The 11,872-nt window shown below is 43.8% G+C and overlaps 1 protein-coding gene across 12 annotated transcripts in view; it reads left to right on the forward strand.

The window, feature by feature from the left end:
- The window catches only part of CELF5 (CUGBP Elav-like family member 5), a 125,475-nt gene extending 119,551 nt beyond the window's left edge, over window positions 1-5,924 (forward strand). For 2 of the 12 annotated variants that reach the window (XM_030217839.1, XM_030217840.1), the window contains exons 9-13: window positions 750-815; window positions 993-998; window positions 1,074-1,157; window positions 1,761-1,904; window positions 5,797-5,924. In XM_030217839.1, the coding sequence (XP_030073699.1) occupies window positions 750-815; window positions 993-998; window positions 1,074-1,157; window positions 1,761-1,904; window positions 5,797-5,924 (428 nt within the window). Of the gene's footprint in view, window positions 1-749; window positions 816-992; window positions 999-1,073; window positions 1,158-1,760; window positions 1,905-5,796 lie in introns of those variants that run through there. The other 10 variants (XM_030217843.1, XM_030217844.1, XM_030217841.1 and 7 more) reach the window with 6 other exon arrangements.
- The last annotated feature ends 5,948 nt before the right edge of the window (window positions 5,925-11,872 follow it).

The raw sequence follows: 11,872 nt of genomic DNA on the forward strand, positions 1-11,872 counted from the left end.
CCCGCCTAAGACCGGCCCTGACTGCAACTCCCCCTTTGGTTGCCACAAAAGCCAGGTGTAACCCGCTTTATCTGTGGGCTGGATGTGGGACCTCAAGGATCCCTGTGCTAGTCAATGAAACAGCAGCTCCACACATTCTTGTTATACATAAACACCCCTCTTCCTCTATGATTAGGAACTCTAGGAGGGAGGGGTCATGAATGCCTCAAGCTGCTTCTTTAACCTGTAAATGGTGTTAAAGCAGGATAGCACAAGGTCTTTTTGCATGAGAGAGGTAGATGAACCAAGCTCTGTCTCTGGCTCCCTGTTTCTCCAGCTGTTGGTGCAGTGTGTGGCAAAAATTGATAGGGTTATGGCCACCCTATTCAGCTGCCTATGTTCTACATGATTCAGATGTGCTGCAGGGTTTGTGCTTGCCTGTGTATGGATGATATAATATAATAGAAGAGGGTACTGGGTATCTCATAGGGAAGGCAATAGTAAACCACTCCACTAATAGTTTACCAAGGAACCATCATACAAGTGGTGCCACTTCCCCCCCAATAGTCACTTGTGACTTGGTGCTTGCGTACAAGGGATTTTACATCTTATTTATTGTGTGACTGTTGGGCAGACTAGATAGACTATTCAGGTCTTTATCTGCCATCATTTTCCATGTTACTATATTGGGTGTGTCTAATACCAGCATCCCCCATGGGGAAAAGATCACTTAATGATCAATCTTCTTAATTTCTCTTGCCTCCCTGCAGCACCGAGTCCCTCACTCTCAGCAGAGACCCTGCACCCAGCATTCACAGGCATCCAACAGTATGCAGGTATGCTCTATTCTGTTGCCTCCCCTCCTCCCCACAAGAATCCTCTATATTTGCAGAAATTTCTCCCTGCTCGCATTTCTGCTCCAAATTACTTGTTTCTAATGAATGTGAAATAATTTAGTTTTTGTTTTGCCTTATTTCCCTTTGAAAACATGAATATAGGGGTGGGGTTACCAGGGCCAGGCTGAGATGCAGGACAGAAACTACATTAATTTGTGTCTAAATTCAGTTAAAGTTTTTCAAATTTGTTTTAAACAGCAATTTATCCGGCTGCAGCTCTTACTCCAGTTGCACAGACGGTCACCCAAACCCCTCCCACGCTGCAGCAACAGCAGAGAGAAGGTAAGAGACAGCCTGTGGGTAACTGGGATGGGGGGGGGGGGGGAGTAAGAATTTGTCTCTACTACTACCAACAATTTACATAGTGCTACAGGATGTAGATAGTCCATGCTTAAAAGAGTTTATACCCTAGTCAACAGACAGACAAGACATAGAAACATTAAAAAAAATATGATGCTTTGGTATAAAACAGTAAAGACAAGAATGGGAAGAATACATATACTGGAATTTATCTGTAAAGTCATCTTGGAGAGCAAAGATGGGGGAATCAGCATTAAGAATGACATTAAGCTGTGCAGGTAACTCAGGGAAAGGGAGATCAGTGTACAGAGTGAAATTAATCTGTGCAGATACCCCAGAGACAGTGTACAGAGTGGTATTAATATGTGTCAGTTACCCAGGGACAGGGTGATCACTGTACAGAGTGGTATTAATCTGTGCCGGTACCCCCAGGGACAGGAGGATCAGTGTATAGGAAGGTTGTTAAGCTGTGTGAGTTACCCAATGGCATATTGTGCAAGCATTCTAATTCCAAAATTTCCCTGCTGGATCTGAGTTCATATTTCTCTAGTAAAACTTCCTCCTCTTCTGTTTCCTGATGTGTAGGTCCTGCAGGCTGTAACCTCTTCATCTATCATCTTCCCCAGGAGTTTGGGGACAGTGAACTCATGCAGATGTTCCTGCCTTTTGGCAACATTATTTCCTCGAAGGTGTTCATGGACCGAGCAACCAACCAAAGCAAGTGCTTTGGTGAGTGCTGATTCAGGAAGCAGTGCACGTAAAGACTCATTTTAGTGTCAGCTTTCAGTGTGGAGCAAGCTGCAGATCTGACCATTCCTTATAAACGAGTGCATAAAAACTTGTTAGTCATTTGGAGGGGACAGATTCATTCTTGCATTGGGATCCTCAAGTGTCAGAACTATTTGCAACAAAGGCATCACATAAAGGAAGTCCTGGTGCAGGATGCACACTAGGGTGGCACCCAAATATGAAACTATAGAAACATAGAACGTGACAGCAGATGAGGACCAAATGGCCCATCCAGTCTGAGCATCCTCAATAACAACTAACTCTTCCTTTCCTAAGGGATCCCACATGCCTGTCCCACTCTTTCTTAAATTCTGACACACTTCTCATCACCACAACCTCCACTGGGAGGCCATTCCACGCATCCACCACCCTTTCAGTGAAAGAGTATTTTCTTAGATTCCTCCTGTTTCCTCTTAACTTCATCGTATGCCCCCTCATTCCAGAGCTTTCCTTTCTTTTGGAAAAAAGCTCGCCTCCTGTATATTGATGCCACTGAGGTATTTAAACATCTCTGTCATATCCCCTCTCACTCACCTCTCTTTCAGCGTATACATTTTGAGGTTCCTAAGCCTGTCCCTATATGTTTTACGACAGAGACTGCTTACTAATTGCATAATACTCTTCCGTTTGGCTTCCTGCATCTCAGGACCAACAATATATGAATTTCAGTCAGTATGTAAAGATCACTCATGACACCTGCACTTCCTAGAAATAAAGCAGTCAGCCAGGGGCGTAGCCAGATTTCAGTGGGAAGGGGGTCCACAGCCCAAGGTGAGGGGCACATTTTAGCCCCCCCCCCCGGCACCGCCAACCCCTCTGCCACTTTTGACGCCCCCCCCTGGCACCGCCGCTCCTCCCCGTCCCTTTCGACCCCCCTCCCACCGCCGCCAACCCTCCCCCGCCACCACCAGGTACCTTTGCTGGCGGGGGTCCCCAGCCCCCACCAGCCAAAGTCCCCTTCAGCGCCGGTCTCCCTAGTCCAGTGCGTTCGCTGATCTGGATTCTGTTTCTGTGAGTCCTGACGCAGGACGTCAGGACTCACAGAAACAGAATCCAGATCAGCAACGCGTCGGAGACCGGCCTGAAGAGGACTTCAGCTGGCGGAGGTTGGGGACCCCAGCCAGCAAAGGTACCTGACGGCGGTGGGGGGGGAGGGGGGGGGTCAAATGTGGCGGGGAAGGGTCGGCGGCGGGGGGGGTGAAAGCAGGGGGCCAGGGCTAAATCTGTGGGGGGCCCATGCCCCCATGGTCCCACCTAGCTACGCCCCTGCAGTCAGCAACTAGGCACACAGCATATGTTGTTCAGGGTCGTGCTACAGGAAACACTAAACCACAGAGCTAACCCTGCCGTGAGCCTCTGTGTCGCACCCTGCATCTTAAGTGTCTCTCAGCAATCATCTTTTACATCTTTACAATATCATATGATGAACTAAAAGCAGTTGCCTTCACTGTTCAGACAGATTTAAACAAAGGCTTAGCAACTTAAGCACTTCCTAATCATGTTTTGTAAGCATAATTGCTACAGCAAACACTAATGGTTTTTGGTGGCGAATGAAATGTATCAGTTATTGTTAGTGTCTGAACTGTCCAGTGTCTCTGACATTTGTCCAGCCAGTAAATTACTCTTTTTGTTTCTAGAAAGTGGTAAATGGAGCTCATTCTGAGGAGAAGGATGTTATCAGTGGTGTGTCGCAAGGTTCGATTCTTGGGTCGGTCCTATTAACGTTTCTGTAGGCAAAGGCCTTTTGTGCTTTTTGCTTTGCTCTGTGGATAACATGAGGAAGCACTTTGTGAAGCTAGAGGAATGGTTGGCAGCTTAGATTTAACGCTAAAAAATGCAGGGTCATGCATTTGGGCTGCAAAAACCAGAGGGAAGGGTACACAGTTTAGAAGGTGAAGAACTTTAGTGCATGAAAGAGGAGCAGGACTTGGGTGTGATCGTATGTGATGATCTCAAGGTGGCCAAACAGGTAGAAAAGACGATGGTGAAATTTTGAAGGATGCACAGGGACAGGAATGGCCAGTAGGAAAAAAAAGGTGATGATACCCCTATATAGGACTCTAGTGGGACCTCATTTAGAGTATTGTGTGCAATTCTGGGGACTGCACCTTCACAAAGATATAAACAGGATGGAATTGGTCCAGAGGGTGGCTACTAAAATGGTCAGTGGTCATCATAAAGCATATGGGGACAGACTTAAAAATCTCAATATGTGTACTTTGGAAGAAAGGCAGGAGAGGGGAGATATGATAGAGACATTTGCATACCTATGTGACATAAATGCACTGGGGGTGAGTCACTTTCAATTGAAAGGAAGCTCTGGAATAAAGGGGCATAGGATGAATGTGAAAGGGGATAGACACAGCAGTAACCTGAGAAAATACTTCTTCAGTGAAAGGGTGGTGAATTCATGAAACAGCGTCTCAGGAGAAGTGGTGGAGAGAAAAACACTATCTGAATTCAAGAGAGCTTGGGACAAGTACATAAGATCTCTAGGGGAGTGAAAGGGAGAGTAGATGGCATGGATAGGCAGGCTGGGTAGGCCATATGGCTTTTATCTTCCTACATTTTTCTCTGTTTCTATGAATCTTTGACCAGTGTTCAGATGACAATCCAAAGAAGAAATTGCTTTTGTTCTTCACTGTTAGTGATGCTGTTGTTGAAATCCTGGATCAATTTAATGTCCTTTTCAGCTGTGTCATTCATGACTTTGAGGCTTGCCCCAGTTTTCTTGACCTGCTTTAATTTTTTTTCTTTGCCCAGTCCTTGGGGTTTATAAGTAGATGAATCTGTACTGCAATCTAAGAATGTCATAGAAAGAAACCGGGTGACTGGTAACAAGATCCTACTTAATAGAGATAATTGGTAAAGAAGAATTTTAAAAAATTACATCAAGAGTAAAATGTTCAGGTGCTGCCCCAATCCAATTTAAAACATTAGAAACTATGAAATTGTTAAACAAATAAGGTGCTTTCCACTCGGCAGCAATTTCATCATCAAAGACCAAATAACAAAGACTAATATTGTAAGTAAGTAAATAGGGAAATCTCACAATAGTCTTTTGTGCAACTTTGAGTTACGAAAGCATAACTCTGATGTGTAATGGACTGCTTCATTAGCAGTTTACATCTAGTAATAATATTGCTAGACACCTGAACTTCACTGACCTTGAGCGACCTCTAAATATTGTCCAATTTTACTCAAACTTGGCAGCAACAAATGACCTCACCATGTATAATAATTCTAAGGTAAACCACGTTGAAGAAGATGAAGTTGAAAATTTTCAATACATTTGGGGGCCACCCTTGATGCAAAGAAACATATCCTTAGGAGAGTTGGAACAGAGAAACTCATGCACCCACATAGCCACTCGCATACTCTGATCTCACGTTTAAGTGGTGGGTTTTTTCAACAGTGAACACATTGTAGCAGCTCTCACGGATAGTGATGGGGTAATGTCTTCATCTGGGTTACTTTTGCACTTACCATGATAAGAATGAATCTCACTCCTAAAGTAGGGTATATTGGAGACGATCTCAGGCACACTGGAGTTGAGCTCTGCTCATGGTGGCGTAGGGCGACTCATGTTTTCAGTTCTCTTCAATGACTATGTTGGGCTTCTTGTGTAACTGTTTTTGAGTCCTTAATCCTTTGCCTGTAGATCTGAATGGAGCTAGCAGACAGGAAGCTGAGAGAAACTGAATTGCTTATGGGGGTAGCTATCGCTGGGTATGATCAGGAAAACCATAACATTAGGGCACAGAAAGTCCTGCTTTTCCGTACAATGTCACACTCTGATGGTGGTGAGGAAGGGCCTGTGTGTGTCCTGCAGGTTTTGTGAGCTTTGATAACTCATCCAGTGCCCAGACTGCAATCCAGGCAATGAACGGCTTCCAGGTTGGGATGAAGAGGCTGAAGGTTCAGTTAAAACGGCCCAAGGATGCTGGCCACCCCTACTGACAATTCCTGCAGCAAGGACCCCACACAGCCGCCATGCAGGTAAGAGTGTCCCCACGGAGCAGCAGTGACTCAAGAGCAGTTTTTATTGCCCAAGTAGAATATTCTCTTCTAGCACACCTTTATTTACCTAGCTGGTCTCATACTGTCACAGTGCCATCTGCTGGCTTCCTTCAGAGATCCCTTCCCATGGAAATATTTCTACCTAAGGATGCACAAGGTGCTCTTGATTGCTGCATCCTTTGTCCAATAAGAGACTTCACGTAGCACATATCAAAGCAACATTATGGTACCTTAAGGTGTAACTGTTGCTTCTGCCCAAAATATGATACTTTATTTATTTACTCATTTATATTCCCACATAAAACCTTAAGGGACCTGTTTACTAAGCCACGTTATAGGCACGTTAACATTTTTAACGCGAGTTAACCATGCACACGTGTTAGCTGTGTACATGCCTACAATATCCCTATAGGTGCCTACATGGTTAGCGCGCATGCTAATTGTAGGCGTGTTAAAAAATGCTAACGCACCTTTGTAAACAGGGCCCTAAGTGAATTACAGCAGAACAAACATAATACAACAATTAAAATCCAAAATAGACAATATACATACAAACATAAATTAAAAAAAACATGATCTCTGACCTACTGCAGATAGATGAAATGGCTGACGCAAAAAGTTAACCCACACTGAGATGTAGTGACAGTTTGCATCTGGAGTGGATTATTAATATGATATGTTATGAAGCAGAGGATGTATTTTTAAGAGTGCTCTGGGATTGCAAGTTGGGTTTTCTGAATGGAAGTGCACGTGAGGTGGGTCGGCATGTATTTTTAGGAACTTTTTGAGTTGATCTGAAGCGTGTAGTGCTGAATATTAGACCTGTGTGTGTGTGTGGGGGGGGGGGGGTTGTGAGAACTGAGAGTTTTTTTGAAACAGTGAGTTTTTCATCATTTGTTTATGAGGTTTCCCCCCCCCCCCCCCCCCCAATGTTTGGGTTTCCTCTCGTGCTCCTCACTGAAGCCTATGATAATACTGAACTCCATTGGGGACGACAGTCAAGAGTATGATGGCCCTGAAGGTTTGAGGCTTAATTTGTTTTAAAACTTTTGATATAGACTCTACACACTCCAGATAAGGCAAAGTTGTTGTTTTTTTTATATTGTGAAGCAAAAAATTCTTATCCAACCATAAAAGGGATAGGTTGGTTGGTTGGTTTATTTATTTATCTATCATGACATTCGTATCTCTCATTATCCCAAACAGAGTTCAGGTTCAATGTGGCTTACAATCCAGACACTTTATTTTATACATACTATAAATCTTCTGATAAAGGAAAAATGATTGAGTAAATCTTCTATATACAGCCATATCAAACTTTACAAAAATGAGTTTATGAATTATTTTACAAGGTTGTATTGTGTAACAAACATCAAATTATAAGCAGTTATACAGGATCAAGTTTTAAACATCATTTCGTATAAAAGTGGTTATTCCTATCTTCCATTATCTTCTTGCAAAAATTCCACCATATTGAAACAATTTAGCTGGGTCAGCTAAATCACCTTAGCCGGCTCTGCCACTAATATTTAATGGCACGTAACCAGTCAGTGCCATTGAATAACAGCTGTGACCACCATGGCATTATCCAGCTAGGTCTGTGACCCTCCGCTTACTAGGTAAACGTCCAACTAAAGTTGGGACAGCAAAAAAGCTCTAACATTATCCACTTAGTTATCTGGGCACCAGTCTGCATATCAGCTAGTACTCGGATAACTGCCGAGGGCTGACATTACCTGGATGTTCAATGACACTGAATATTGGGGGGAAGGGGAATACCATAACTCAAAAACAGGGGCAAAATGTGCCTGCCACTGCCATGACAGACTTTCAAGATATAATTCACAACTCTGCCTGGACATAGAGAGTTAGAAGATGGACCACTGGGCAGAAATGTCTGTCATAAACAGCGATCTTAATGTCAGTCATTAAAACTCATGGGAACAGTAGTGTCTTTGATTGTTTTGTAAAAGGGAAAGGGAAATGGGACTTGATATACTGCCTTTCTGTGGTATTTTGCAACTACATTCAAAGTGGTTTGCCTATATGCAGGTACTTATTTTGTACCTGTCGCAATGGAGGGTTAAGTGACTTGCCCACAGTCACAAGGAGCTGTAGTGGGAATTGAACCCAGTTCTCCAGGATTAAAGTCTGCTGCACTAACCACTAGGCTACTCCTCCACTGTATAGTATATACTTCCTCTTGGCCTATAAAGACATTAATGTTTCAATTTTTAATTCAGGTGAGGGGAAAATCCCCGAGATGGTTTCCAGAGCCGAGGAGATGCAACCCTTTGGAAGAAAGTGCCAGTCACAAGTCAAGCACCTGTGATATACTCATACCAGCAAGAGAAACTGTGGCTGGGATGGAACTTCCGCATTATGCGACAGAGATTTGTCCAGGTGCCCGGTGACTGGAGTAGATTGATGCTGCCTGGGGAGTCTTTGCTGCAGAGAGATGGAAAGTAGCAAAACCTGGAACAGAAATGTTGCCCTTGTGTTTACACTTTACTGTGACCACAGAAAGAGTTTATGCATCCCGGTTATTTTTAGACTTGCTCCTTGTTTTCTTTTTCATGTCATCTTTACAGAGGATCAAAGTTTCTGTTCTGATGTTTCTTGATGTTGGATTTGCAGGCATGGGACACTGGTGACATGCTGTGGGCTACTGAGTTGGAGAGGGGTCTGAGGCTTCTGACCTGTTCTGCATAACAGGGGAGGGTGGTGGGCAGAACAGAATATTGCATATAGTAAGCTAGAACCAGAACAGAGCATTTTTGCAAAAGGCAGAAAAGAATAAGCTAAATCAGTCCTGCATGTTCTATGCCAGACCTGCCATATGCAGCACATGTGAACGAACATGACAAGAGCAGCCGCCCAGGGGTCATCATTCCCTGCAACTTTCCTTCTGGTCCTGGAAGGTGGTGGTGGTGGTGGGGCTTTTTTGTCTCATCCCCTCAGACTGCACACTCAGTAATAGGGGTGGAGTCATTGTCATCTGGATCTTTCCTGCTGGCCTTTGGAGGGAGTGGGTCCTTTCTGTCTTTTCCCCACCCATCATTTTTCACTTTCTTTGCTATTGTTGAGTCTTCTGTAATAGGGAAAACCATGTCCTACGGTGAAAGTTTCAAAGCAACTTGTCATCTCAGAGCCAGTGTGAACCCATCCTGAATTTGAACGCTAAGCACGCTAGGAGTTGTAGTTCTGCATGATCCGAAACAAAAATAGTGCTACAGACTCAAGCTCAATGGCAGCATTGTCTCGGAGGAGGTTCACCGTTTCCCAGAGACATAATTAGCTAGTACACATGTAACAGAATTTTAAAAGCACAGATCAGGAAACAGAATACAGACACACAACACAAAATGTAGGCTAGTTTTTTGGACAGTGAGGGTGAAGCTTGTTTCATTCCATTGCTTTTCCACCTCACATGAGAGCAAGCCATATAAATCTGGTACCGTGGGGGGAAAGAATGGTTTAACTCCCCAGCAGGAAGCAAAATGTGCAGTTAGCACAGAAACATAAAAATAAAAAAAAGCCAACTGGTAATTTTGTTTCTTTGATTCAAGAGCCACCCAAATACTGTTAAGAATCAAGGTATTCCTGTGTAGTACTTGGGTGTATGGGGAGGAGATCTTCAGTGCCAGAGTGTTTCCGGCAAGGCATGGACCACCCTGGACTCTAGGATTTAATTTTCACCTCCTCTTCCTACCAGCAGGAGCAGAGCACTCCTCTTATATTGGCTAAACTGTACAAGGCCTCCTAGTTCAGTTTATGTGTAAGCTTATATACCACAAACTGTGGAAAGAAAAATCACTCTGTGTAGTGTCAGACTAGCTACCCGCCAGTGCTGTACTTTCAGACTTCAGCTAGGAGGCAGGTGCAGAACTGCTTGAAGGAGAGGAATGTGCTGGAAAGTGGATGGAGAGTAGTGGAAGGGGGTTGGGATGTGACTGCAAAGGCTAGTTTCCCCAGGCTCTGTTACCTCTATCCTTGAAAATCTCACTTGGATTTATTTTGCTTTCTTAACAAGACAGCCCAAAAGCAGAGTCTTGAGGATCAGAATACATCACCCTGCTATTGCTTCAGCCTCTAGACAGAGATCTGGAAGACTGTCCAGAAGCAGTGCTCTGGGATAGGATGGCCACTTGCAGGGGCAGACTGACCATTCGGGCAACCGGGCAGTGCCCAAGGGCCCAGAGGCTCTGCCCAGGAGCCCAGCACGCCGCTGGTGGTCTAGTGACCTCAGCGGGGGTGGGGACATGTTCTTTCCTACCTGGCCTGCTGAGCTGCCGCTATCCCCCACACCCGGCACCACCGTATTTTAAAAATGGCGGCCAAGATTCCCTGCGGAAGTCTCGCGAGACTACCGTGTGAAGTCTTGGCCGCCATTTTGAAAACACGGTGGTGCTGGCAGGCAGGGGAATAGTGACAGCGGGCAGGAAAGAACATGCCCCCCCCCCGCAGAGGCCTCCAGACTACCATTACCCCTCAGGTAGGACCAGGGCAGTGGGGGTGATGGCTGTGGTGGCAGGGGCGGTAAGATATTACAAGGTTAGTGTGCATGCTAACCATGGAAGTCCTTTTCAATATTTAACTGCTTTGTGTCCAGAGTCCAGTAGACACAGCTGCAGCTCCTTGACTGAAAATGCAATCAGGCTGTAAGGCGTTTCTGCAGATATCTGAAGATGTATTAATCAAATCTCAGCTCTATCAGACCTGTGCAGAAACCTGGCAGGAGTTTTAGAGAGAGATCTAGGAACCAGGAAGCCCATTAGTTCTGCTTCTACTACTACTACTTATCATTTCTAAAGCCCTACTAGACACTCTCTTTTCCTCAGCTCCAGCAAGAAAAGAATCAGTGTATAGGTGGGAAACACATTTTCCTGGAGAGGTCAAATATATCTTTCAGGTAGGTCAAAGAGCTATGTCCTGGGAGTATGTGCCAACTCCCCCTCCTCCCCCCCCAATCACCTTTGTCATTTCATTCTAAGAACAACAGCATTGTAAGGTAGGGCAGAGCTAGTAAATCAATACAGAAAATGAAGGAGGTGGGGGTTAATTCTCAAAGACGGGCTCCCTGGATGCACCAAACAGGGGCTGCGCTGGCTGGACTTTCTTCTGATTAACAGAAGCCAACGTATAACAACTGGAAAGAACTTGTAAAAGTCATTGACTCTAGTCAGTGTCAATAAGAAAGTCAGAGGTGGTGGCTACAGCTAAAGGAGAACTAGTGAGCACAAACCTTTAAACTAATCTCTTTTCCTGTTATAGCACATTTCAAGTTACTTTTGTTTTTTGCTCTAAAGGGCTTAAGCTTTGGAAAAGATAAACATCCATGCTTACATGTTGTGGGAGAGAAGACAAACCAAACAGAAGGAAAAAATTCACCGCAGGTCAAACACAACAGGAAACAAAGTAGGGTTGATGGAAGCAACAACTAACCAGTGTGGTCACACAAAAATCTTTATTGATTCAACAGAGGTTTGACTTTAACATGAGCCATGTTTTGTCTACAGAGCCTGTTTCAGGAGTCTATACACATACAAATAAAGAGACTATGATCAAGAAAAAATACAGAATCCAAAGGAAATAAAACACTAAAAGGGAATAAAATACTAAACCATAATACATAACACATAAAGATATTGAAATATAAAGGGATATGAAAATAAAGTACAAAATGCAAACAGATAATAGTCATCAAAAAATAATTATGAGTGCAGATAAGGAAAGCAAAACAGCCTAAGACAAGTAATAATGTTGCTCATAATAAAGTAATATACAAAAATTAATAAATGTCATAAACCAATTACCATAAACCCAATAAAAACATTAATAGTGTAAAAAGATAATATATGTGAAGTAAAAACAATGTACAAAAAAGA

The sequence above is a fragment of the Microcaecilia unicolor genome, chromosome 11, assembly GCF_901765095.1.
Source record: "Microcaecilia unicolor chromosome 11, aMicUni1.1, whole genome shotgun sequence".
Classification (NCBI taxonomy): Eukaryota; Metazoa; Chordata; class Amphibia; order Gymnophiona; family Siphonopidae; genus Microcaecilia; species Microcaecilia unicolor.